Here is a 27,978-nt window from a genome sequence, read left to right on the forward strand (position 1 = left end):
CAAGGTTTGTAAACGAGGTTTATTTTCAATTTGGTTTGCAAGAGACTTGCGACAACATGTAAATACGCGGTTTGAAAGGAAACTTTTTATATAACAATTTCAAACCTCAGCTGACATACAGAGAAGGGAGAGAGGGTACATGTGTCCTTAAAAAAGATTAAGCCACATCTAGATTACTGCTGCTTGCACTCTGCTGGAGGCTCCCCTTTCTTGGTGCTCTGTGAAGCAAAAGACATCACAACTGAAAACAAAACAGCACAAGTAATCAAAGTCAAGCCTGCAGTGGGGGTTCAGGACAGCAAGCCATGCACAACACCCAAAGCTCGGCAGTGAAGGCTACCATCATTCCAGTTTGCAACAGGTGCGCACAACCCTTCCAAACACGGAAGCCATCAAAATGGAAGGCAAGTCCTCCACAGCTAACCCACACAACCTGAACCAAGGTGCACAGTAATGTGCCTCAAAGGTATCCTCCTGCTGAGGCTTGCATAAGCCCTTACAGATACTTTCTAGTGAAATTTCCACTACATTTGGCAGATTTTGGAAGCTGCTTCATGCTCCTGCTTATTCAATGTTTAATGCAACTTCACGATAACCAGCAGTGACAAGCAACAAAAGGTCGCTGATGCCACAACTGCACGCGCAAGATCAACATGAGAAGCAGTGCCTCCTTAGTGACCTTTCCCACACCATCCAGTTTAATGAACTATGAATGGCCAGCAGTGCAAAATATGCAGCAAGCTGTGTTTTAGTTTGAGAAAATATTTTGTTGTTCTTGAGGCTTCCTTGTTTTAGGAACTTCTGTGAGCAGCTGTACAGAAGGCTAAAAAGCAAGTATTAAAATGGGAGTGCACACTAAGCAGAAGCTTGCAGAGGAAGGAGGAACTGCTACTAAAGGTTTGTTCTAAATGTACCCCCACATTTTATGCAGGCAATCAACTCAAAATGGCTCTTGCAAGTACTAGTGCAAGCCACATTACAAAGAATCCTCAAGGTGCACAAATCTCAAGATGTTGCAAACCCAATTTCTAATACCCAAGAAATTGCGCCTTATATTAAGATCAGCTTTCCAAAGCTGTTGTACAAGACTACTACAACACATTCTTTTTGGACAGATCCACAGAACTACAAGAAACAAACCAAAATACACAAGTTGGCTACAACATAGCACTAAAATGCTTTAAGGAGGGGTGGGTGTTTAAGCAGCTGACAAATTTTACTATGCGTGCCCTGATGTCGTATGTATACATGTTATAAGCTTTGCAGATCTTGGCTTGCGAGAACACGCCTGCTGTCTGGCCTTAGACAAGGTGTAAAAGAAGCAGAGACAAAAGGCAAGCAATGCCTGATGAGCTCCTGGCTCCCTTTAAACGAATACACAACAATTTGGCTACTTTGCAATTCTGAAGTTCTAATGCAGCACTGTAGTTATTGCAAGACAACCAAAGCAAATGCATGCACGGTCGTCTTGTGCGTTACCTAGTCAAGCAATACATGCACAAATGAAACAAGCCCTAAATCAAGCCTTAACCTTCCAGCCTTTTAGATAATGGACAGATTTATGCTGACCATATTGAAATATGCCAACACTATACTACATCACTCAGTTTTGGCAGCATTCCCCTCAAGCTTCAAGCGCTACATGTAGGACACACTTGGGACCGGATTGCTCCAACATACGGAACCTCCAGTACGGAGTATGTGTGTCCCTCTATAACTTTGATGTACCTGTCAGTTTCTTTGAGAATTGGACACAAATCAAGTCCAACCACCAAGTGTCTGCAGGATACTACACAAACTGGCGGCATAATAAGCACTTCCTTATGTGAAACAAGGGACGAATGCAGAAGGCAGTGAAATTCGGGCTGCTTAACGTTTGTGTTCTGTGGCCATTTTGCATGTTGATCTATGTGCAGCTCCCACTGCTAAGCAGACCACTCTATTTTGGAGTGATGCTGTTAATTTTAAAGGATAACTACATTTAGAGGGAGACATTGTGGAACTACTGCATAAGAAAGTCAACTTGGAATGCAACTAAGGCAGCAGAGTAGGTAATTTGCAGAAGATATTGGGGGAAATTGCAAACGTGTCACGGGAAGGATGGCGGAGATGCGGCAAAGTGTTTATTACAGTGATGTTTGCACGTCTGGTACAACCTATGCTCCTTCTCCAAAGCTTTAGTGCACCAAAGAGTTTCAATAAGCCCAAAAAAGCAAATTTAGTATAACAAACTTCAATGCTTATCCAAATGTGACCCTTGCACAACTAAGGGTGCTACCAGGTAATGTGCGAGGCACAAGAGCCAACAGCATTACAATGCAACTTATGTAAGCAATAAAAGCGCAAGCAAGCAGAGAGGCTCATGGCTAGTGCAATGTGCAAAGCGGTAGGACTAACAAAACGACTAAAGAACAGCGACTCTTACCTTGGGCGCATAGTCTGGGTCATTCTCATCATCTTCGTCAAGGAACTCGTTCTGGTCATCATCTTCCTCATCATCGATGTCTTCTTCATCTTCATCATACTAAAACAAATGAAATGAAATATTTCATGGTACACACACCTTCTACAAGATAAACACAATTGAAGAACCCAATTATGTAGAACCAAAAGGTGCAATGTCGCAACACATTTTCTGGCATAAGAGCGACCTGTGCCAACAGCAAAACCAAAATGCAATTTTACTGAAGAACCCACAAGCGCTGTGCGCTACAAATTTTTGCAATCTGCTAAATACATCTATCAAGACTCATCAAGTCATTGTACAAAACTTTAGTATGGATAGGTGCAGAAAGTATAAGAGCAGCTTTTGAAGAGGAAATTGATTTGGTTTAATGGGACCCTGAAACACTTTTGACGATTTTCTACAAACGTACTGAGTTGTTATTGTAGGTCTTTCTGATAATTGACACATCTAAGTGCTCCGCGTAAAGCGTGTAATTTATTATAAGGTTTTAAAAATGCACATCGCTGCCGATCGCAGCACACCGCTCGGCAGCGATTTTAAGCCGCCCTACCCATATGACCGAAATCACCCATATGACGTCAGTGGGGCGAGCTATCCGATTGGCTGACCAGGGCGCGTGATCGATGATTTTTCCAACTTTATGGTAAACAAATGATCTTCATAATAGTTGGAATGTTAGTTAATTTGTTTTCATAAAAAGAAAGTAACATAAATAGAATGCACAAGAAAAATTTTTCAGTACACTTAAGCCCTTCCGGCAAACATCAATGGTCGTCTGCTTGTGTACTACGTACTCCATTTTGACGACAGCTCTGCGGTCAGAGTCTGTCTCAGACTTTTCGCAAGCACTACGATTAGATTTTGTTGCCTTGTCGACTGCAAACGTAGCCACTGGCAATATGTCAAGCTGTGACATCGTGTCCTTCTGCAAGGCAGCGTACGAGCGAACTGGCTGCTGTGCATCGGACTGCCGCTATCCAATCGGCACCAGAATTTGCGCGTTTGTGGCCGTCACTTTACACCGGAAGATTACTAACGCAATAGCGTTTCGCGAGTCCGTCATTGCGGCAAGCGCAAGGGGACAGGGTCTGGCCGCTTGACTGTGTCGTAACAGGATGAGCCATGAGATGAGCAGAAGGGTGTGAATAGTCTGCACGGTGCAGCTACCTGGTGGCACAGAGCTCAACCATACCAGTAGCAGCAACGAAGTGTATTCTTTGCTGCTGGTGTGTATTTTTCACAGGAGTGTAATCATCAACACATTGTTTTTACAAATGTTTAAAATGTTTTACACTTGGTTAGAGCAATATTAGCGCTTTGTTTGGCAGGTTAAGCACTGCGCCAACAAGTGTCTGGACCGTGCAGACCGATCAGGCCGCTCACGTACGTCTACACTTAAGTTCCTTCATCAGCTTGAGTTTATGCCTCCAGCCATTTGCCGAAATGACCAGCTTGCCTGTGGTTACCAGAATACAAGACACAATCGGCGCTACGACAGAATGCTTGCGTTGCACGCTGCTTCGATAGCTCTCGCTTGGGGTCGACGACGAAGCGGCTAGCGGAGAGGTCTCGCGCGGGCGGGCTCCAAAACAACCGGAAGTGGCCGATGTGACACAGAACCAGTGAAGGCGGAGCTTAGCCCCACTCACTTGGCGAACGAGTTGAGGAGGAAAAGCATAGCTAGGGAGGAGGGTAACTTCTAATCGCTTGTAGCTCCATTAATACATAACGCTTCACTTAAATTGTGGTGCAAATATTCTACTTAAGCTGTACCCTACGTGTCTACAAAATTTGTCCGAACCGTTTCAGCGGCCCTTTAAGATTCCTATGTAACACAGTGGCCATGTCTAAGGAATGTCGCAGCAAGGTTGGGGTGGTCAACACCAGGAGTCCTTAAGGGGGGACGCGGGTCTTGAAACGGCAAAAAATCACAAAAAAGTCGATTTTCGGAAAAGTGCATTTTCGCTAGGTTTATACATTCAAGAATCCCTCCGCGAAATCTAGAAGCTAAATTTAATCGGAAAATAATAAAAAATCGCGCTTAAAGGGGCCAGGGTGAACGCGAAATCAGCAAAATTTGGTCAAAAATGTTCAAACTTCGCGCCGTCACCATTCGCGAACGCGGTGGCCGATGGCCGCCATGTTGCGCTTGTTTTGAAGCTGTTTTCTTTGTGCGCATTTTGCACCCGTTCAAAATGGCGTCGGTGAAGGGAAACCGACGCTATCGCGTCATTTCTGGAGGATGCGTCCGTGCCGCCGATTGGCCAAAGCGCGCACACCCCCGCGCGCCTCGCTCCTATTGGTCCGGTGCTCGTCGGCGCGCGCTCGACCGCTCTCGCGTCTCGCTACGTTTGTTTATCTCTGGTTTCATCGCGCCGCTGTCTACGTTTGTTCAGCCGCTTGCTTCGCGACGTTTGATAAGATGCTCATTTCGTTGCCCGGGTGGCTGAAAAAGATTGTCGTCTCAAGGCTGCTACGCGTAAAGCGGCTGTGCAATGTGCGACGGAAGGCGGCTAGGCCTGTCATACTCGCGGAGTTGCCGGTAGCTGGTCTGCCTGGACATTCTACCGGATCGAGTTCCGAGCTGCAAACTGGCGCGTCTAGCGTCAACTCTTCGTCCGCCCACGCCACGCGTGTTGGCACAGATCGTGCACGCACCGTTTCCTTCACGACTGAAGAAAGTAGCGAGCGCGCAGCGAGCGCCGGAAAACGTCCGGAGCGCCAGACCGTCGAAGCATGTCGAAGTGCTAACTCCAGCAAGAAGCGAGAAGCCTGTTTGAGCGCAAGGAAGCTGGCCAAAAAGCGGCAAAAAGATAGGATGTATCCAGATTATGCCCCTGGTGAATTTCCTTGAGATTTTATTGGTATGTTCTCAATAAAGATGTTGCAGAATGTTTTTCCTTGATTTCTCAAAACAACAATTCCGACAGACTTCCAATTTTGGAGGTAAAACAGCTTCTGTCCTATTTCAGCTACCAACGTAATTTTTTTTTTTGCCAGAAAGATAAATGTATGCAGTAAGCGATATGCACCTTTTCAAAGCAGCACTCTTCTCAAAAAGTTTTTGAAATGGGTCACATGCTTGACATGCCAAAATGGCAGTTTTTTCTCACAACTTTGATGAGCTCTAACTCTTGCTCAGATTAGCCTAGAACATTGAATAATACCTTATGGCACTCCCTGAACATCCTAGATAGACTTTATACTCAAATTACTGTGTTAAGGTTTTCTGTTTAGATGCTAATTTTCCTCCAAACAAAGGACTCAGCTTATACAATGCTTTTAGAATATATCAGAAACTACTTATACTGTGGCAAAATTAATTATATTTTTAGAATCTGCATATTAAAATACACAATGTGTGAAAATTTCGTTCAGATCTGTCCACAAATAAAAAAGTTGTATTTCAAGTGTAGCCTCCCCCCTTAATATGTAATAAAGCTTATAGCAGGAGCATGTTTTGTAAACTTCAAAATGCAGCTGCAATGGCCAAGAAATGAACAGTTGACTTCATGCTCGGGAGAAAGCCCTAGTGGCTGGTGCACGAATTGAAGAGGGAAATTAACAGTGAGGAAGGCCGTGAAGCGGCACAGCTACATCAGAAACAGCTATAAATGGCTGCCAGTACTTAGACGTCTAGGGGCTCATACTGTGCCTGGGGGCAGCATATGCACACGTGTATAATTACGGGGACATGCAATGTTGCGTGACACTGGCCCCCTTTCCACTGGTAATGTGCCCCAACACATAAAATGGTTCTGATGTGGTGAAGCTGACTGAAGTGGACCAGCAATTATGCACCCTTGCCAGACCCAAAATAGGTAACCCTGTGCTCGGTTCCTGGTAATAATAATATCTGGGGTTTTGCGTGCCAAAACCACTTTCTGATTATGAGGCACGCCGTAGTAGCGGACTCCAGAGATTTTGACCACCTGAGGTTCTTTAACGTGCACCTAAATCTAAGCACACGGGTGTTTTCGCATTTCGCCTCCATCGAAATGCGGCCGCCGTGGCCGGGATTTGATCCCGCGACCTCGTGCTCAGCAGCCCAACACCATAGCCACTGAGCAACCACGGTGGGTTCGGTTCCTGGTAGGAGCAACACCTACTCTTTTTTTCAATGCCAGCGCAGTCCCTCGCTCCTCAATGAGGGCCGTTGGTACACCTTAGTTCAGAGAGTTGCCGTGATGTGACGCTACCCAGATGGTACGCCTGCTTGCATAATGCGGGCATCTGAGTGTGCACTGCTGCCGTTCTCAACGAGAGGTGGTAGATGCTCCGTCCCTGTGTGTCAGGTGTCAGATTATTGCGAGTCTGTCAGCCTTCCTCCGTCTTCCGCTGTGAAGCGCCACCCAGATGGTACTCTCCCTCACGACCGTAAAGCAGGTGCGAAAGCTAACCGCCGAGGAGAGTAGCAAAGGACGATAGGAGAGGGTGGTGAATTGTTGGATCGGCCGTATCTGGCTGGCATTGAAAAATAGAGGAGGTGCTGGGCAGAGACTTCGCCCAGCACTCTGTGCACGTTTTCTCCCAATATGCTTGTGCTAACTTGGTCGCTTGTTGCAAAGTATGCATGTATCGTCTTCGTAGCAATGCATGAGAGTGAATTCCCAGCTGCAGCGCTAAAGTGACGAGACTGTTGCGTTCAAATGCAATGCACATATGAGCCTATGGGATTTATGTTGAAACCATGAAAGTGTGATGAGGTAGCAGCCACGAAAACGAACTTGAGGAACATGCCAATGGGGCTCCACTGTAAATAGGTAGCATCGACTACACTGGAGAATGCAAGTTAATTGCTTCAAGATCCAAATACTAGAGCATTGGGAACATCACTTCAGCAGGCTTTGTTTCCAACATCACTCCAGCAGGCTCATCTGTTTTGGTTCCAAATTAAACATTTTACTGTGCATTATGCCCAGCATCAGATGCGCCACTCAAGCTTTTAAACAATGTTCTTGCACTTTTCGATCTTTGTTGAGCACCACACCTTTCCCATTTAAGATCTTTAAAAGAAGTACTGTATACTTTTAGCTCCGCAAACGACTTTCCAAGGCAACTAACGAAGGGTGCCCTGTAGACACGACAGACCCAATGCCTTTATGAAACCAGCCCCAAGCTTTGGCTCGAATTCACCTTCGGCTAGGTGCCCAGCGCATGCTGCTATGACTGTATTGCATACAGCGTACTTATTTCCACAACTTCTGTTTCTTGACAAGGTGAGGGCCATTCCCTAAAAAATTTCAGGTTGTGTCGTTACACTTGGAGTCTACCAGGCAATTAGAAGAGTTGGCAGGTATGCAGCTGCAACATGAAGCCCATATCTATTTTTGGTCCATCATCTGCGAAGGTCACAGTGCAAGAAAGAAGCTTAGCATACTACACTAGCCAGGTACATCTTCCAACTTTATGCTAGAGTTACTGTATGCATCATGTAAGGCTGGGCTCCGCAGCGCAGTGGTGCAACACTGCAGGAACTGCCCGACCAAGCGCAATTGACAGCAGCATTGTTATTACTGTATTCTTATCGCTGTTAATGCTGCTAGCTGATAGATGTGTTTGCAGGTTTCTTCTCGTAAAATTTTAGAAATGCCACGTGATGCACTCGCACATTTTGCATTATGATGAAGTGCAAAAAGAAAAGTGCATCCTTTTTTATCAAAAGCATGCATTTGCCAAAGCATGGCACTGCAGAAGTTGCAAAATTGAAAGTAACCATGGGAACTTCGCTAGTACAATAGGCACATAAGGCATGCAGACTTAGCGTGTCTGCTACAGACGAGACCCAAAACACGGCTGAATTTGTCCATAACATGTAAAATGCAATATGAATATACCGGAATCAGAATCAACACAGTGGTGCAAAGCGGGGTTACTGCAAACAATGTATGATGATTGCATGCAATTTCGCAAGTCATCCACCTAGGTTGTATTTACTTTCATACTTTACACACGGAATGCGAGACTTGACTGTTGGAATACGAGCAATCACTTTTTTCAGTTGCCGCGAGCCCCATCACATGCATGCCTAAGAATGATAGCATCTATGAAAGCAAAGCATTATATTTGACACTTTGCAAAGAAAATGGAAAAGCTCACAGATGGTGCCACAATGCGCTAGTGTGTGTTGGTCGCACACTGCATTTTCAGTAATCATTAGATAAGGCACATAAACAAAATTCAGCTTCGTATTCATGAGTTGAGCGATCGACTTGTACTAAAGAAATAATGAAAAAAAAAAATCCGCTGATGGCATTGCCAAGTGAAAGTGCCTTCTATGTGCACGGAGGCCTCTTTCCTGCATCACTTTGAAGTCCAAGATGGCATACCTTGGTGCAACCGACTCCCTAAACGGAGCCTTATATACAGTAACTGCACTATGCATCACATGCTATACAATGCTGTCCACTGAAAACATACCTAATACAGCAAAAGCTTGTTAATTCGGAAAATCCGATAATTCGACCTTCACGCCTGGTCCCACCAATTATATATAGTAGTCTATGGGATGAAACTCTCGTTAATTTGGACGGATTCCAGCCCACCTCGGATAATTCGGACGATTTCGGGCAGCCACTGAGACTCGAAAACGAAAATATGGCAAATGCAACACAAAAGTGATACCCAAACGCAGCATTGCCATTGACATCAAGTGGCTGAAACTTGGTCAACCCAATCCAATTGGCTAAACTTGTGGCTGGATGGACGCTTTTCCTTGTTTTTGCATGTGTCAGCGTTATCGATGGGGCCATTTTGTCGCTTTGTTGCTGTCTGTGCGCTACATCCTTGCATGCTGTTTTGCCGCGGACCACTGGATTTAGCGCAGCTCAGTTATTGAACTTTATTGGTGCTTTTCTGTTGTGCACCCGTGTCATTGCATTCTCCGCCAATGGCAACACCGGCAAAGCGGCCGAAATATGAGGCCAAGGACTTGGCTACCAAAATGGAAATTTTGCGGGCCCTGAAGGACAGGCTCTCTCGACAAGAAGCCATGAAGTAAGACGTGAAAAGAAGTACCTTGAGCATGTATGTGAGAAATGAACAAATTCTTTCGAGCGTCGCGAAAGTGTCTGCAAATAGCAGCTCATCCAGAGTTGGAAGAGGCTTTGCTTTGGTCGGTGGTCGACTCGCGTAATGCAAACCTGTCATTGAGTGGACCCCTCACCATGGTGGTGTGCGCACTTCACAGAGCGACATGGCCTCGTTTTTAAGACTGTGTGGTGAAAGAGGTGCTGGCAACGGAGGCGTTGCCAACAACTGGAAGAATGCTCAGCGGCTCGAACACATCGCCACCTACGATCCAAATGATATATTTAATGCTGGTGAAACAGCACCTTTCTTCAAGGCTTTGCTAGACAAGACTAACCATGAAAGGAGATCCGTGCATCGGTAGCAAAAGATCCAAGGAACGCATCACCATTCTTTTAGCCACCAACACGACAGGAACAGAGCGCTTGCCGCTTGTCATTGGAAAGGCACAAAAGCCACGGTGCTTTAAGAACATGCCTGCTCATCTGGTGGAATACCGAGCGAATAAGAAGGCCTGGATGACGCCCGAAATTTTTCGAGGCTGGATGCAGAAGTTAGAACGACAGCTTTCTGCAAAGAACCACAAAGTATTAATGGTGCTGGACAAGTGCAGTGCGCATAACAGTGTCACCGGACTGAACAACATAGTTGTTTTCTTGCCGCCGAACACATCTGCCCTTCAACCAATGGACCAAGGCATAATTCAGTATGTCAAGACCAAATACCGCAGGCGCATGCTTGAACGTATGCTCCTGTGCCATGAAGTCGGCAAGCAGTACGACATGAATCTTGAGCATGGTCAACATTCTTCCCTATGTTTGGCACATATTTGTATGGTTGGCTGTCAGGCCTCTAGCTACGTATTGTAAACAAAATGGGCAGTGATCACATTCAGAACACAGGGTAACAGTACGGCACTGCCTTGCAAAAGTGCAGAGCTCGGGCCGGCACAGCAGTGACCAAGGGTAGCTGAAAAATGTGGAGTTATGGTAACCAGATGTGAACGGCGTTTTCAAACAAGGAATAAGAAAAGCAAGCTTGACATTGCTAATGATGCAGTGTCCACATGCCATTTAAAGGAGTACACAGCACGGACAAGAGCAAGCTCGAGGGCAGGGACGAGAAGGAAAGAGAGAAACAAGTGGCAGACACATTCTTGATCATCCAACACCTGTTACTTTGCTTTTACGACATCATTTCCAAACGTTCTTGCGGCTGCATGTTCGTTGCAAGAACAAATTTTTGACCTCAGGATTGTTGAGGGGGTTTTTGACTGCGGGGAATGCTGCAGATCACCACCATCAGAAACAATATTGAATGGCTGCCAACACAGTTATTAGACGTCTTGGTGCTTGTACTATGACTGGAGACTGTGTGTGCGCGTGATAAACGGACGAATACTATGTTCTGTGAGAGTTGCCCCTTTGGACTCTTAATATGATTCATCACCTAACATGACTGCACTGCAGCATATAACTCGGGGATGGAAGCAGCCAAGGAAGTTTTGGAGCAGCTCTGTAGCATGAATTGTCTGTTCTGGAGCAACTTCGTTAATGTCAATGTGAGTGAAACACAAGCATGAAGAAAATGTGTTCCTTGCTTGACTTTGCGGAACACTATTAGGCTATGGCAGATCAGTTCTACAGAAGCCTGCAAGATGAGCAAAATTCATGACAAGGAAAAATTGTCATCCATCTGCCTATAGCATAAACCTAAAAAGGAAACCCATACAGGTTTCTCAGGAACTACCATTAAATTGCGTACCAGATGAGCCAACTAAATGAGGCCAAGAAAAAAAACCAAAAGCTTTCAGCCAACAGTGTCTGCTCAATGTTGATAGGCTTGTGTTAATGCTAGTAGAGTTTTTTTTCCTTCTTTTTCATTGTGAACAAGCAACTTATGTTTAGTTTTAATGAACAGTTATTACCTTACTTATTCAATGAGGTGTCAATGCAAAGGTTGTGGAATATATCCAGAAATTACCGATAACAGCGTACACATATAGCGACCTAGGTCTTGTGTAGTCTGCCACACTATTGCCGCAAATGCAATTTCGTAGGTTTGTGGTTTCGTGAAGCAGAGAAAGGGACACTAAAGGCAAACAGCAAGTCAAGCTAAAGTGATAGATTAGTGCTTGAGAATCTCAAAGGTGCCAATATCGCCAACAGCCTTAATTATCGAGAAATTGAGGCAAATGCAGGACATGATTAGAGACTCCCCGGGACATTGAAGCACTCGGTTAAATTCTGTTGCTAGTGCTCAACTACATGCTGCGAAAAACATTGTTATATTATAAGACAAAATAAAATGCTACTTGTCCAGTTCTATTTCATTTTTAGAAAAGAGAACTCATTTAAATTGCCACTGACAACGCGGGCGGTCGAAAGGTTTTGTTTGCGCTCTCCTCTGCGCTGCCCACGCTTTCGCATTTCAGCATTTTCCTGATCGCGTAGTGCTGTGCTTGTTTTGCTGGCTCATGAAACTCGCACAAACTGCAAGTAGCAGAGAATTCGACTTCCTTGTGATGTTGCAGGATGCCTGAACGGTCCACGCCACTTGACCAAAAAGCAGCTGCAGCAGCAAATCCACCGCTGTTTTGACTCTGTACCGCCATCTGTTGGGCGCAGTTTTACTCACCGACGGCAGGCAGCAAAGGGTGGTGATGGCGCAAGCAACGTTACCACTCCCCCGCTTAGGTGGCGGGAGATTTGAAATTTGAAAGAGGCATTCGGACCATTCAGATGCAATTTTCTCATAATATGTCTTTGCTTGGCATAAAACAATCATTGCGAGGTTTCTGGGATGGTATTTAAACAGTCCACGTGGACTTTGCATTTGCCTTTAGTGTCCCTTTTGTTATGACCACAATCTATCTGGCTGCTAAGGTGGCTGCTAAATACAAAATTTTACATCCTTGGCTTGCGTTCTGCGGCTGCAAGATCCTGATTTTGTGTGGTGTGGTCGTGCAGAAAATAGCGTAGCCAGAGTGCAAATTCGAGTAACAATTGTGGTTGCCATTTCGATAATTGTGACCAAGAAGTTTCATGAATGCAAGCGTGTGGATTGTCGGTGTGTTGCACTGTCATCCTGATAACCGGACGTGGTGCACGTGCGAAATAGATTTAGAATGTCACACGCAAGCTGTTTGCACATTCATCGACGCAGAGGTACCAAAAGGGGGCAAAATCGAGCACTAAAATGCATAACGAAACTGATGAACTACACACTGAGCAGACTGTATCGTATGACCTTATTCAGCATGGTTTTCCTTCCCGAATGCCCCATAAAATGAGCGCTAGTTCAAATCGATTAGCTGGTCTAAATATATTCAAGCACGTAACTTTTTATAAAAGATTAGCAATGCACTGTGTAGCACAAAACAGTTTTCGCTTACTTGTGGCCTAGTTACAATTATGCCAACAAACACATCCACACTCCAATGACACCAAGCTGAAACGGATTGCTTAAGACTGATAGACTGAAGCGCTAGTTAACGTATGTCTATGGCTGTGCGGCTACCACTGAGCACGCACATACTAATAAATTTGGCAACTTCGTTCAGAATTAGTGTTTTGGCGCAGGTTGGCACAATTGGCACAGCCCTTCCATCCCGGAGAACTGCACATACAGTTATTGAGATTGACGATAGTGCACTTCCAGCATTTCAGGAACAGCGAGGAATGTATAAACAGGGTTGGATTGTTGCAGCGTGGGAAGGACTACTTTCCATTATTTTGCATATACACTATCTTAATTCTGTCTTGACGTGCACAACTGCTGTAGTGTTCATGGCACTGCACAAAGTTGTTGCCTATTTATGAAGTTCAGCAGAGCGATTCCATTTCTACCCCCAAGGAACAGCGAATTCCAAGCAGTCTTATAAAATGCATGTCACACTAAATGAAAACCATTTCTGATACGTGCAATTAACCTGGGAGCTTTGAATATCTGAACGTTGAGCGATGACTGTACAAACCTCATCCTCCTGAAGGGCCTCTCCCGTGAAGTAGAGCACGGCACGGGGCACAATGCGTTCCTTGAGCACATGCCCGATCTCGAAGTCGGCAGCGAGCAGGGCCTGCGTGTCCTCATCCAGCTGCTCGCCTGCCGCTTCACTTGGTGGGCTGAAGAAGTTGAAGAAAGAGTCCTTCTGCACAGTCTTGGTCACAAAACGCACTGTTCCCTTGCTCTTGTGCTTCTGCTTTTTCTTGAGTGTTTTCACTGTCACATTCTTTCCCTTCTTCCAGTCAATTGTACACCTGCGCAAGTACACACACACCAATGAAGCGAGAACTGGGCATGGCCACAACCCCATGAGCAGAAAGCATAAAAAAACTTGCGCATACCACCTTAGAAATGGCTTTTGGTAACGGCAAATTATAAACATAGCATAAGAACCAATACACAAGAGCATTTTTTTTCTCTCCTATTACTAGCACTCCAAATTTACAGTTCTTACTACAGGCTGATCCAAAACAATGGTTCCTTCACTATTGCATGGGTACCATCATCCTCACTGTTCCCTCCTTGTTGCAGCACATGTGAAAAGCATTTCCTTTTGCCCCCTCCAATGACATTTTTCTCACCGATACTGAAGCCCCACCTGGCTCAAATGTTTGATTATGCCTGTGTGTCTTGCCCAACTTTTCATTTGGAACAGCACTACAGTGGCATTGCCTGTTTGGTGCCATTACGATAATGCCATGCTATGAGCCACGCCGCACGCCGATACAACAGGTCAAAACAGCGATGTCACTCGTGTAATGATCATGCATAATGATCGCACCCCTGAATTTTGTCAAAATTTCCCGTCTTTCCTGTGTAATGGCCGCACCTGTCTGTCTGGCAGCCTGTCTCATATGTCGTGTGCCAAGTCTAGCTAATGATGATTGCACTTGGCAATTGGCACTTGAATATTGATACAAGTGTGACTGATTTGATACAATGACCACTTACTATTTGCAGAACTATGGAGTTCATTATAAATGGGTTCCACAATATTACAACTTTCCTGAAGGGGAAGAAAATTGGCAAGAACTTGCAAAGCCGATCGTGAAAGCATACCAGACAAATGTGTGCATGTTGTAATTACTGACACACACAAACAAACATGACAGCAAAATGAGCACAGCACATTTTTATGTTGCACTGATGAGAAGGGGCGGATGAGGCCTGTATATGGAGACCGACCACCTGACGCAGTGCCACTGTTACGTAATCATAACAGTCCCGACAGCTGCTATGGCGCAACACTGTTGCAGTTCCTTGACCTTGCAATCTCAAGTGGATGCAGCTCTAATGCAATGCAGCCTTCACCAACGTTTACAGGAATACTAAAATGAAATAAATTGACTTGTGGATTGCACTCTAACAACGTGTAAAGACACTTAACGCAAAGTATTCTCTGCCTAATTTAGACACTTGGACCTATCTAGCCTTTTACACGATCGTGGTTTCTTCAATTGGATCTACATCAGAATATGCATGGCATGACAGGTACGAGTGACGACATCAGTCTCACTTCTGTCACAGAAGTGAAATAACAAACCCCATGGTTTACACAAACATGTTTGCCCATATGGCAACGCTCGGAAGAGCCCTGGATGATGCTGGATAGCCAGCTGCCAGCAAAATGCTATGCATACAGTATTCCCGTAGTATGTGGGGTCTGCATAACACTTCTCTTGTGTCTCCTGATGTTTGGCTTCAGCATGCTATGCGGTTGCAGCAGCCATCCACTGTCGTTGCTATGACAAGCAACTACAGTAAAACCTCGGTACGTTCCCGTTACGTACGCTTTCCTGGAACCAATGTTCGCAATCAAGAACAAAAAATAACCCAATAGAGTTGCGCTTAATTTATACAGGTTCATCTGTTCCCGGAAAATACAATTTCTTGAACCAATGTTTAGTACGTCGCCAAACATGATTGCATGATGCGTTTCCAAATGACTAGATCCAATGTAAAGAATAAAATGCGCAAGGCGCATGCGATCAAAAACAATATATAGCTGCCCGCTGCAGAAGCTTCACCGCAATGCTCGTCAAGCGTGAAAACGCCGGCGCGCGCTCAATTTTTATTTTGGTACCAGAAAATCTCTCCGGGGTCATCGCATGTGGCACTCACAATTATCATCGCCAATCCTATTGTGATAAGCATGTTCGCCTATCTGTTTCACAGTGCGCGGTGCCGTCTGAAGCGTAACGCACGCTTTTAATAAGCAATAATCGAGATGCGCCGCCGTTCCCTGCTGCAGACTAATCGTGCAAGTTTTCTGGCCGTTGGATCCCATGTGAACAAGGAAAGGCCCGAGGCGCGCACGATTGGGAACAGTATACAGGGTATTCCAGCTAGCTTTAGGGAGATTTTAAATATATGCGAATGCCACATAGCTGGACATCACCAATACAATGTCTGCTGTCGTTTGGAGATACTCAGATTTTTTGCATTCCACCTAATTGAATCATTAGTCTTAATCAACTTCTTAAACATTACAATTAGATGAAAAGTATGAATGAGAAAATTGTAGAGCGACATGAAAAACTCTTGATCCAGCTTTCTGTTGCTCAATATGTGCTACATAAAAGTTTTTCCGAGCGCGAAAGAAGCCTGAAAATGCACACAACATTGCCACGCAAATGGCTACTCGCGTAATGATCGCACCCCTAATTTTTGTCGTCAAAATTCCATTTTTTTTTCTTTCCTGTGTAATGATTGCAACCTGAACTTGTGCAGCGAGATGTCATATGCCAAGTCTAGCTAATAATGATCGCGCTTACAATCTGTCGAATGCTACGCGAACAACTCTTGAAGACATACCAAGCGGTCTGCATGCACCCAATATTAATATGCAGATGCTCCATTTCTTCACTTTCCGCACTTCCATGAAAAAAAAAAAAAAAAAAAGCTACAACCAAACTTGCCTCGGCTTTATTATTTGTAGGCTTTATAATGGTTTTGGTCAACTTCTCGTCTCCATGTAACAAATCGCGAGCGGCAAATACATTAGACACGCTTACACCGATACGTTAGAAGTGCACCCTATTCATACACCGATGCTTGTAACGCAGCTAAGATATTTTCCCAGCCTTAGCGGGAATGTGCCGTATTCGGACAGCAGTGAAGACAAATGCCACAGTTTCCGCAGCATGCCCGCCATGCGTTTATGTCACTTGCAGCTACGCGCGCCCATCTGTTTCTGTCCCCTCAAAGCGGACATGGCTACGATATTGTCGCACACTTGCCGATATTAACAATATTATTTGTTATTTATACGGAAGAAACTGTTTCAATGCGCGTAATGTACTGACGAGAAGTAAAATAATCGCGTTCAACTTGCTCCGCCAGCCGCCATTTTTGTTTTGGTGACCTGCATTGACAGCAGCAGTCACCTGCTTGTCATCCCGCAGCAAGTGTGGGATAGGAAATGTTTGTTTTTGTGGGAAATTTAACCAGCGTAATGATCGCAACCCCGAATTTGCGTCAAACTTTTTTACAACACGTGCGATCATTATGCAAGTAAATATGGTATGTGTATTCGCAGGCTTCCTTTCGCACTTGGAAAAACACTTGACACCGAAGCAAGAGAGATGTACTTCCACTTTGTCTGCTTGTTCCCACTGTCGTGCAGTCATGTGCACAGGTATTGAAACTACACCATTTTCTACTGTGTTCCAGCGCATGATCATGCTCTGCGATCCGCTTGTTCTGCCTCGGTATTCGTGTTTATACCGCTAGTCATGTGTGCTTGTGCACAGCATGCAAAATCAATACTGCAGCATGCAAAATCAATCAACAGCTCACGCGCAGCGGAGGTGCGCAACCTCGAGGAGAACAATATGAAGGGTCCGTGTATGTGTCACGCGATCCTTGAGGTCCGGTAGGGAGAACGCAGGGAAGGAATTTCGCTTGTGGATGCTATACAGGGAGTGTGGAGAGAGTCGCGTTATGCAGTGGAGCTTGCCTTCTGAAATCATGGGTTCACAGCACTGAAATATTTCTATCTCTGCTATTAACGAGCCGATTTGAAAGATTATGGTGAAAAGCTCCCTAGCGGACATGTAACAACTTCCAGTATATAACCAAAATTTGCTATGGGGCCTGGTGAGGGGCCATTTAACAAGGTTTTATCGTGCAGGAGTTGGCAAAAGCACTCCTATGCTAACACCACCTTAGTATGGATACCTTGGGTGAGGGGAAGTTGCTTTATGCTTCTTGGCTCAGTGATCATGTGCAGACTCGCGCACGCAACTCGTGCCCAATTTTTCTGGCCTACTTGCAAACCTTTCTGGCGATCATGTACAGTGGTATAGCGTCTACACATGAAATGGGTTCACATGCACGCACACTCCAGAATCGGGCAGTGTTCAAAATTACACACTTACCCCTTACAGCCAACAATGTCCGGTCCTTCGAAGGACAGGGGGTCACTGTCGTCCACCTCACACTTAACTTCGTACGTTTTTGTGAGCACCGTGTTCGAGAAGAAGTCGTTGGGCTCGAAGTAAAATTCCAGAACAAAGCCCTGCAATACAATCAATGCCAGGTCTGGTAAAACCTCGCTCCTCCACAGCCCCAGACAATTATTGGCTATTCACTTATTGTACATGCAAGAACACATGGCATTAGGATTTTTAAAATTTGGGCCATTACAATTCACACCTGTGTAGCACTGACAATTGCTAAATTTACCAAGGACTCATTCTAAGTACTACAGTAAACTTCCGTTAATTCAATCCTGACAGAACCAACAAAATGATCAAATTATCCAGTGGGTCAAATTAAACAAGATGCAAGAAGAACACCAAAACACCGCCAATTCACTCGGCAGTATTTGCTCGATTCTAACACAACCACTTTGTGTCGAAAGTGCTAATGTAGAGATAGCATATAAGCTTCTAAACAAAGCAAAACTAACGCATACCCAATTTTTTTAGCAAGAATGGGCCTCTCCTTCATACACCTCAGAGCATATGTCATATATACCCCATACAGGCCACATGAGAATTTAAATCTACCGGCGCTCCTACGGACTTGCTGTGCGATCTAGTTTATTAAGAACTATAGTTTTGTTTGCCAGAGTGGACTGTGTTATTGCATTTCACCCCCATCGAGATGTGGCTGCTGTGGCTGGGATTAAATCCCCCAACCTCATGCTTCGCAGCCGAACACCATAGCCACTAAGCAACCACAGCGGGTCATCCTCAAATGATCGTTTGGATGCACCTAATAGCAGTGGCTGAGGAAGAATGAATTTCAGATTTCAGTTCAAACGACGAAGGAGATCCTCAGAACCACTAGGCACAAATTTTTTTGCAACTGATGTTCCTTATGACCTAAATATGTGCAACTTTCCCGTGCCATAGACAATTGACGCAAAAACATTATGTATACGGTGAAAGTCATTTTCCATACACCAGATTTTTAGGACATGCAAAGTCATTCGGACACCTTCGCACCACTGCCACATACCCTAGAGAGGCAATGTATAAAAACTGAAATTTTGGATGCAGAATCCCTTTGCTGTCATATTTTCCAGACCTTTTTGCTATGACCCAGGTCTAAAACGGCATTATCAAATCCACCATCGCCACCATTTTGATCATGCTGCAGCCTCGTACAGGCACTCTCACACGCGGATCCATTGGCAGCCGTAGCCACCACTGCGGTAACGGTTGGGCCATCTGCTTCAACATACGCTACCAAGCTTCTTGCTGTTCAGTGCCATGTCTTTCATTGACAGAATTCGCCGCTTTCTACTGTGCAACACTTTTTAACAACTTACGAGAGGGCCTGGTGGTTCCAGTGGGCGGACCTTGATGTCTATCAAGTGCTTCAGGATCTCCTCATCATGCTCCTGAAATGAAATTCACAAGGAACAGCGCATGACAACCAACCCTTTCAGCACTTTTATGTGCCGTCGCAAGCACAGCCTTTCTTCCTCTGCTGCAGGCACATAACATGGGCCCGTATTCTGAAATGTTCGCCTTCTGCTAAACTATCGCCTTGGCTATGCCTCTGCCAACGGCGCGTGCTTATTGGTGGGTTTAGCTAAACTGGAAAATAAACAATGCCATCTAGCAGTTCCAGCCTACGTCATTTTAACGTCATGGTATCGATGGGTGCTCTCGACATATGTTGAATAAACAAACAAGTCTTCTGGCGTTCGGTTGGTGGTGGAGTGTAGTAGAGATAATAGGTGGTAGTTTAGAGTAGCCTTTTTTGGTGGCATCTTACACGAGTTGTTTTGCGGCGATAGTTGTCGATTCATTTATGATAAAAATTTCACACTTATTCAATTTATTTTACCTAAAGCGGCCGTAACCAACCATAGTCAGCAGAACCGGTACCGCGGCCACTACACTCGAAAACAACCCACCCAAGCCACTCTGCACTCTCTCGTGCCAAGTTAAGTGTTCGACAGCGGTAGTGCGCGCCGACGTCATGGGTAAGCAGTCGCTTGATTTATCGAACGCAACTATCGAGGTGGTGAAACTATCACTGAAGGCGAACGTTTCAGAATACGGCCCCTGCACGACCGTTACTTTAAATAATTAGACAAGTCCCAACCTTTCACTTTAGCAAAGAAAACGGAGGGATCCAGAATTATAAGCAAGTACCTTCTACGCTTTTGAAATGAAGCCACCATAGCCAGCAATCCAGCCAACACCCATTCTGTCTAACCAACGCCAAACCTTTTGTTCGGAATGGTGACTGTGCTGCTGGCAACTTGTGCACACCTCGAATGCACCATTGCATCAGAGGTTACTGCCAACAACAGACATGCCAAAACCACGATGAATATTATGAGGCCCGACGTAGTAGGCGATTCTGAATTATGACCACCCGAGGTTGATTAATGTACACCCGATGCACAGAACAAGAGCATTCTCCAATTTTGCCCCCACGGAAATGCAGCAGTTGCAGCCAAGCCACCTAGCGAGTGGCATGCAAGCAGCCATACAATACTGTTGCACTGCGTAATGCAAATAAAATGCTGTGCTGAATTTCGAATATCCTTACCTGAATCATGTCCACGACAAGGTCCAAGTTCTTCAGCGTCGTTAGCCAGAACTCTGGAATGCCACTCACAGTCTCTGGAAGGACGAGTAAAAAAAGAAAGCTCAGAAGTCTGCCAGCACGCACGGAGCATGAACGCAATAAGGCACTTTTACAAGAGCACTGCAGAACAAACATGCTCTCCTCACCTTCTTTCTTCTCATCTCCTTTCTCATTGATGTCGGCCTTCTTCACACCTTCCTGCACAGCACAAGAGGGGTTTTCAGCCAATGCCTAAGTGACTAAGCGGATGGAAACCACACAATGTTACAAATCTCACCGTAATCTCATCTTCCTCCTTGTCAGAATCTGTCTGGAAGTCGCACTCTTCATCTGTTGGTTCCACCTTGCCCATTGTAATTTGGTGCCTCTGCATTGCAGCAAGACAAGGTTGCTATCAAATACAGTCTGTATAAGAAATAAAAGGCCACCCGAAATTCGGTGACTGCCACATCTTGACAATAACAGCAAGCACTATGCATAAATATGTAGAGAATTCAGAACGTTTATGTAAAGTGTGTGCAAGAAAAACGAAGGAGAAGGGAACACTATTTGGAGGCTAAAATGGTCAAAAGGAGCAGTGTGGCCGCTCCTAGTCTACACATAGCATACTAAAGTCGAGCCCGTGCACTAGAGCTCAAAATTCTCCCAGACTGCAACACTGCTTTGGCGACGCACCTTTTCATAGAAGGGCTGGTACAACTTGTGGTACTTGCACTCCAATGCATAGACCTCCATGTGGAATTGGGCTTCTACCTTGGCACATTCAACGTGCAGCTTCTTGAGGGCCTTGATGCGCCGCTTTACGCAGGCAGGGAGGCTACATGGCAGGTACAAATAGGCGGCATCGTTAGCCAGGAAGACTGACAAGAAAGCAAAAGCACGACTGTGCTACATGCATTTAGCAAAATTTCATTGAGAGAAATGGTCCTCGATTTGACTACCAGAATGACGTGTTCAGTTGTACACAAAAAGGTGGGGAGGGAGGTTCTCCGAAATTTAGCATGCATGGACAAGGTACCCAAAAATTGGAAATTAAATTTCACAGACTATGTTCTAGCTCCCACATAAGCAGTTTTTTTATGACCAGTATATCAGAACTTAAAATTTAACATGAACAAACCAGTCATCAAAAACAAGCCGCAAGATCAACATGACAAGTCTTTTATGGGCACTACTTTACATATTAAGCACTGTGCTAACAAGTACTAAGTCTACCATTTATTTTCTAACCAAGACAAAAGGTTAGCTTAATATTGGTGTCTTCAGGTTTAGCCAAGACCACTTCACGTATATGCTAGATCAAAATTTTCAAGTGCAACATGTAGGACACACTCGGAACTGGATTGATCCAACATACGGAACCTCCAGTACGGAGAAATGTGCATCCCACTAGAATTGATGTACCTGGCAGTTTCTTTGAGAATTGGACATGGATAAGGTCCAACCACCAAGTGTCTGCAGGATATATGAACATGCATAAAATCTTAACACAGCTACCAGTTTGCAACCTGCACAGGTGGCATGCTGCTTGCTTAAGCCTTAAGCTCGGAGAGGTGCAAACTTTAATGTCATGCTGGAGGTGTTAGCCTGGCATGCTACTAGAAGGCGAAGTTTAGTACATTAACTATGCATGATGTACAGCCTTCGTGAAAAGAGGCAAGGCCACTAGGAGCACTAATTGCAGAGTTTTGGCGGCATCATAATGTGGCTTGTTTGTCAAGCCTGTTAAGCACAAGCAGAACAAGAGAACATCAGTTCAGTGGATGCACTATGTACTACTGCACTCAGTATGAGCTACAATGCAATCACAGACAATGGCTGCACAATGACGGTACAGCCTTAAAAAAAAAGAAACTAACTGCGAGATGCAGTGTTACGGCTGTGTAAGGCACCTGCAGAATTCCCGCTGCTACAAATCTAAGTGCAAGAGTAAGCATCTTCGTTCCCAGAGCTTTTGTGCACTGCAGACCATCTGCTGTCAGCTGCAGTTGTCTATGCTGTGGCTCTGAGAAGAGCTTTAGGCGACTCCTTACTGGGAGCATTGTCTGGTACTTTTCAGCAAGACTGTAGTTGAACACAAGTCACATCTATATACACACTTAACTGAACTCTGTTCTATCAAGGGACTGATTCAACCAAATGTCCAATGCATGATCTGCAAGAGCCAAACTGGAACAGAGGGAGCAATGCATGCCAGGTAAAGATGTTGCTATTCAATTTGAACCGAGATTTTCTAGGAAGTAAAGTCTAATAAAATTTTCACATTGACAGACGTGAAAATGGTGTCAAATATTGACACCCCCCCAATGAACACTAAAAGCTGAACAGCATGAACTCTCTGCACGCAGCCATGTTAACGATTAAGAATCAAGCAGGTAACACTAGGCAGCCTACCAGAGTTTCAGCACTACACACTGTGTGCACTACTCCTGTGTGCATAATGCCATGACTAGCAGTTCAGGCTACAATCCAAGACAATCTCATTATTTCAATCTCATTCAATACTAGGCCTAAGTGCTCATGGACCTAGCAGCACACTTCACTGCCATGCATATAAGCAATGTGAAAAAGAGCACCACACAGGGACGCAGCCCCACACTTCAGGGACAAAAGCATGACTGCAATGTCCCTGAAAACAATCGAGGGACATTGTTCATCTGCTCTGTTATGAATGTACATGCCTGTCCTTTCACAAATGCAGCTTGCACAGCAACGAAACAGCTTGTCAGACCAATTATTTGCAAGATTGTGGTTACGTTTCTTGAACATGCTAAAATTGAATAGGTGCAGAATGCACACAAATTGCTCAAATGTTTGCTAAATGCAGTAGGCTGTGCAAGGTCTAGTCTATTGGCCCAACGATTGACTGGGTCACATTGCATCCCAACCTGCAATAAGAGAAAGCAAAGGCAGGTAGGGGGGTACAGAAACCTGCTTGTGCACGGATACTATGCAGAGATGAAGCCAACATACACACATTCTGCTATCAACCAAAACTTACACATCAAGAAAGAATTTGAGCTAACCTAAAAGTTAAAAAAAAAGAAAGAAATAACAGAAAAAGTTAGCCAGCCAAACTCACCTTTCTATGTAGCCGGAACTTGAGCCAACCATAACACCAAGTTTAGACTGTAGCGCTGCTAGCACCTTAGGGTCTTTCATCATTTCTGCAGTCAAGCGAGCTGAAAGAGTACATAAAGTGGGGAGCAGCTAGTGAGCATAAGGGAACAAGCCTCCATGGCAGTGGTACTGACAGGAGCAACATGCATAGTCATCGTAAGCTGCGCTTTCACAGGCACTGCCACTGACCACTTCAATAAGGCAAAATCATTGCAGAACAACCTCGGCACAATCGCTCAGTACAGAGGCCAACACTGACCCTAACTTACTAGACATAAGGCATCCTATGATATGTCAGGCCTCAGATGACATGTGCTACCTACTCTGGTAGCAACAAGCCCTAAAGAGTACACACATAAAGCTGGGCTGCTATATTGTAGAAATGCCTTTCAACGATTTTCCCGTTCCTGAGTGGCCTTATTCAACGCTCCACCCGAGGCGGAGCATCGCTTCACCACTCATGAATGTGAAGAGTGCCGAAAGGCATTGGCATCGAGAAAAGGCATCACTACAAAATCGCAGCCTTGAATTCACAAGCTGGACCAAATCCTATGGCCAAGCACATTGAGTCTCAGTGCCATTGGATCATGCCGCATGAGGACCACTAAGCCACACTGCGCCTTGTTTGCAAACTGAATCTCAATGCATTCCATAGTGCGAATCCAACAAAATCAGCATTACTGCATGCAATAACATTTTAACTTGGCAGTGATTGGATAACTAACAATGAAGGACAATACATGGAGCTTGGGAAAAAGTACAGCAACAGAAATTTTCGTGGCCTAAATTGGGTCAGTCAGCGTTCAGCTAATTGAATCGCACACAATTATACTCGTGGCATGCAAGAACAACACCTAATGGTCAACGTGTCACCACGCCACACACAAAAACAATTATTGAGGTGCGAATGGAAGCCAACCAACCACAGCTTTACACAACAGCAGTTGCAATAACAGCAACAAACTGCCAGACATCCAATGAGACCGAAGGTCATTTTTCAGGCGTTCATGCCTGCACAAGCACGCAGAAAGAAAATATGTTCTACTGCCCTTACCAGTCTGCGATGCTGAGAGCTCACCTCCTTTCTTCTTTTCACCCTCCTCCACATCTTCAATGTCGGCATCATTGCCCTCGCCAGCCTCCAGTTCCCTGAGGAAGCAGTTGACAGATGAGACTTGGCCAGCCAAGAAAGCATTAAGTAAGGTAGCACACCGAGCAGAATGCCCATTTCAATGTGCCAGAAGCCTCTTATGTCTATGCATTAACGCCACAATAACTTGTAGGCCAATGTACATGCGCACTCCACGTGACGGTTTCTAAAGATTTGCAGCTACTGAGGGTGCAAACAAGCTGTGTCGAGGCATCACACAAGCAGGGTTTCTGCCCGCAAGTGTTCAATGCACAGTACATCCCGAGAATTGTTAAGACTGTGCGGGTCCACAAGATGAGGGATAAGCGATCAACAGAGGCTTGATAAGGGACGTCTTTGGAACTTCATGAAGGCAACTGCTGTCGAAACGTTGGTTCCAGACATTGATGGCTTGAATACTGTTTATCACAACTGTACAGGAATGAGATTGTTGGCGACATCCAAAGAATATCAGTTCCACCCATTAAGCCAAACTGAATACGCACTCTTCGCCTGCATACCGAGACATGAATACTGAAAGAAGTTGGTCTAACATGATGTGATGGGAATGAGTGAACACATCCAATTTTTCTGACAGCAGTACATTTCACACTGCATTCTGAGGCTGTCACTAACTCTGGGTACAAGCAACTGTAGAAACTGTCAGGAAGCAAGTACTGCGTAAGTGGGTGCCCTAACATTTTTGTTATCAATGTTTATGACCAACCACAGCCCAACTGTAAGACTAGTTGAAATGAACGCCATAGTTTTTTTACACGCAGTGCACATGTGCTGGGGACTACTACAATGCTTCATTTAAATGACCATGGTCATAGTATGTTAACTAGCACAATTGTAGGCTATCCATGGTACTGAAGTGTAAACAAGCACTAGGCCAGATTAAGTTTCATTAGGCACTTGCGGTCTGTCTCCACATCTTCGTTTCTGCTTTAATACTATGCATACATACAAACTAGTCCAACTGTCCACCTCTCTGCAATGCAAATATTATGCTGGACTAACCATTTATACTCAGCTGTTACATGGAAGGTGATGACTAAAATACTCTGCATACTTGTAGCAAATTCCGACAAGTGGAATAGTAAAGCTTGGTTGAAGCTAAGTACATGGCAGCTTATGCAAATATGCTGGGCATTACAGGGCTCAAGAAGATGGAAAGCCAATGACCAAAACAAGAGCAGCTTACCCTCACACTTCATGGCTATGCGAAATTTACTGTGAGAATTTGTTCTCATGGCTTAAATTCAGGACACGAAAGGAGCACCGCAAAACACTGCAATCGACAAAACCGGTACCTTTTGAATGAAACCATGATGTCTAAACATTTAAACCTGGAGTGCTTTTGGACATGCGCACATGACTGGCAATGAGTCTGCAAAGAAGTCTAAAAACTGCCCTTGTGGTGCCGTGTTTTAAAATAATCAAGTTCCTTTTTCGTGTTCCCAATCGGATGGCCGTTCCCGACAATAAGCAAAAAGAATAAAACGAAATACGAACCTTAGGCGAGCTATAACGTAAATCTGCAAACGTGCTTTTGTTCGTTACTCAAGACGGAATGTTTCTCAAAGAACCCAAGCCGTCGGAGTACGCAACAAAGAACTGTCTCGTAAGCGATGCCACCGTCAGGCTACGCGTAAAAGAGGTGTGCGTCGCTCTAATAGCTTTCGGCTGGTCTCCGGGGGGGACTAAAATAAAAGGAAAAGCGACCAGCGGTCACATGGGGCACAGGAGGCGGCCCCCACAAAGAAGCCGCAATAAAAAGCCAACCGACGTCTTGTTTTTTTCATTCAGTCTCGCCTCGCGTCGTGAACGAAGGTCCGTGAACTCACCGAGTAGGCTCAGCCATTGTGAAATAAGTTCTGCAAAAGAAAGAAAGCAAAGGAGAATGACGCGCAGGGCACAGGGAAGCCAAGGGCTCAAGAGGAAGAAATCTCTGCGCGTATTTGCCTCGCGTTCGTCTTTCTCGAAGTAGTACGTAGTAGCAATAATCGCGGCGCGTCACCGTGACGTAACTTGACACACAGCCGAGCGGCGCCTGGCACAAGTCGCGACGACGGGCCGGCCCGACAAGAGCGGCGGGAAGTCAGAAAAAAAGACGAGTGACAGATTGTTCTAGAGAAACACTTGGCCACTGACGCAGTGCTATAACTAAATAAGGAAATGACAGCAGAGGCTTTTTTTTCACTAGTGGCCGGCCGGACAAAAAAGCTCGCTCGAATACGCCGGCGCGACACTTGCCAAGGCGCGCCTACGACGTAACTCCACGTGGTGAAAAAGCAAACGCGAGGTTAAGTCCCAAGCTTTCTCGCACTGTCAAATAAACGAACGACAATCTCTATCGACACGAATGAAATAAAGAGCGCGTAGCTTTAGATGTTAAGAGCTAAGCAAGCCGGTCGAACACGCGGCTCGAACGAAGATAGCTGAGAGCCGAAAGCGGCGCACGAATGAGCCGCACTCGTCACTCGTTAACCGTGCAGGCATCGGTAAAAGACCGCGAACCTTGCCAAGTAATCTCGTCTGCCACACAACAGGCAGAACACTGGGCGGGCAAACGAAAAGAAACCCGAACGAGTAGAAAAAAAAGCAAACCAATGCACGGACGGTGCAACAGCTATTCGCTTTGTAGTGCGATTTACCGCGCTCCGTTAGGGTTCGCTCCATTGAAACTTGCTGACCTCAGAAATATCGCATCGGGCGCTAGTTCCGGCAGACCGAGCACACAATATGTCGAAAGAAAGACGACCTGGCGCGACGGGTACGTCAAAAATAAGAACGGAGAGAGGCGAGAGATTTCGCCCAACTTACACAGTCGGCGCAGAGACGACAAAAGACGGCGGCCTCCCTGGTCGAGATTAAAAGGAGACCACGAGGCGCAATGGCGGTATTTAACTGGCCAGGGATTGGACGCACATCAACAAGACGCCACGGGCGAGATAACCGCCGCACTAAATTTTTGCGAGAAAAACGGTGACAATTTTTATTGGACCAATCTCATTCCAGAAAGCAATGCTGAAAAAAATTATTTATTTAAAAAGAGGGCGTGCGAGCACGACAGGACTGACGTGACGTCATCCGGTTGCGGTTTCTGTCTGATGAGAAATGCGCAGCGCGTTCAACGGTTCAACCATTGGTTCAACGCGACACGTGT

At 45.3% G+C, this 27,978-nt stretch overlaps 1 protein-coding gene across 5 annotated transcripts; it reads right to left on the bottom strand.

Annotated features, from left to right (window-relative positions):
• Nucleotides 1–27,764, bottom strand: LOC135908485 (nucleosome assembly protein 1-like 1-B). 5 transcript variants are annotated; one of them, XM_065440285.2, is made up of 13 exons: nucleotides 27,636–27,764; nucleotides 26,657–26,686; nucleotides 24,756–24,826; nucleotides 23,640–23,739; nucleotides 21,233–21,374; nucleotides 20,835–20,924; nucleotides 20,704–20,755; nucleotides 20,519–20,592; nucleotides 19,281–19,352; nucleotides 17,881–18,020; nucleotides 13,473–13,755; nucleotides 2,426–2,524; nucleotides 1–218 (listed from the first exon to the last, which is right to left on the bottom strand). In XM_065440285.2, exons 2-13 carry the CDS (start codon nucleotides 26,671–26,673, stop codon nucleotides 174–176), a joined length of 1,185 nt encoding a protein of 394 aa, XP_065296357.1. In that variant the 5' UTR covers nucleotides 26,674–26,686; nucleotides 27,636–27,764; the 3' UTR covers nucleotides 1–173. The 5 variants fall into 5 exon arrangements, with proteins under 5 accessions (XP_065296357.1, XP_065296355.1, XP_065296360.1 ...); XM_065440283.2 differs by having other exon boundaries at nucleotides 24,732–24,826; XM_065440288.2 differs by having other exon boundaries at nucleotides 1–241; nucleotides 24,732–24,826.
• Nucleotides 27,765–27,978: the final 214 nt, after the last annotated feature.

The sequence above is a fragment of the Dermacentor albipictus genome, chromosome 3 (assembly GCF_038994185.2).
Source record: "Dermacentor albipictus isolate Rhodes 1998 colony chromosome 3, USDA_Dalb.pri_finalv2, whole genome shotgun sequence".
NCBI classification, from domain to species: domain Eukaryota; kingdom Metazoa; phylum Arthropoda; class Arachnida; order Ixodida; family Ixodidae; genus Dermacentor; species Dermacentor albipictus.

Excerpts from the sequence above, each read along its gene's own strand:
- LOC135908485 (XM_065440283.2), bottom strand. Across the intron at positions 20,925-21,232 it reads ACCAGCCCTTCTATGAAAAG|AGGCACCAAATTACAATGGG; the intron begins GTGCGTCGCCAA and ends GCTGCAATGCAG. Across the intron at positions 20,756-20,834 it reads AGGAGGAAGATGAGATTACG|GAAGGTGTGAAGAAGGCCGA; the intron begins GTGAGATTTGTA and ends TGTGCTGTGCAG.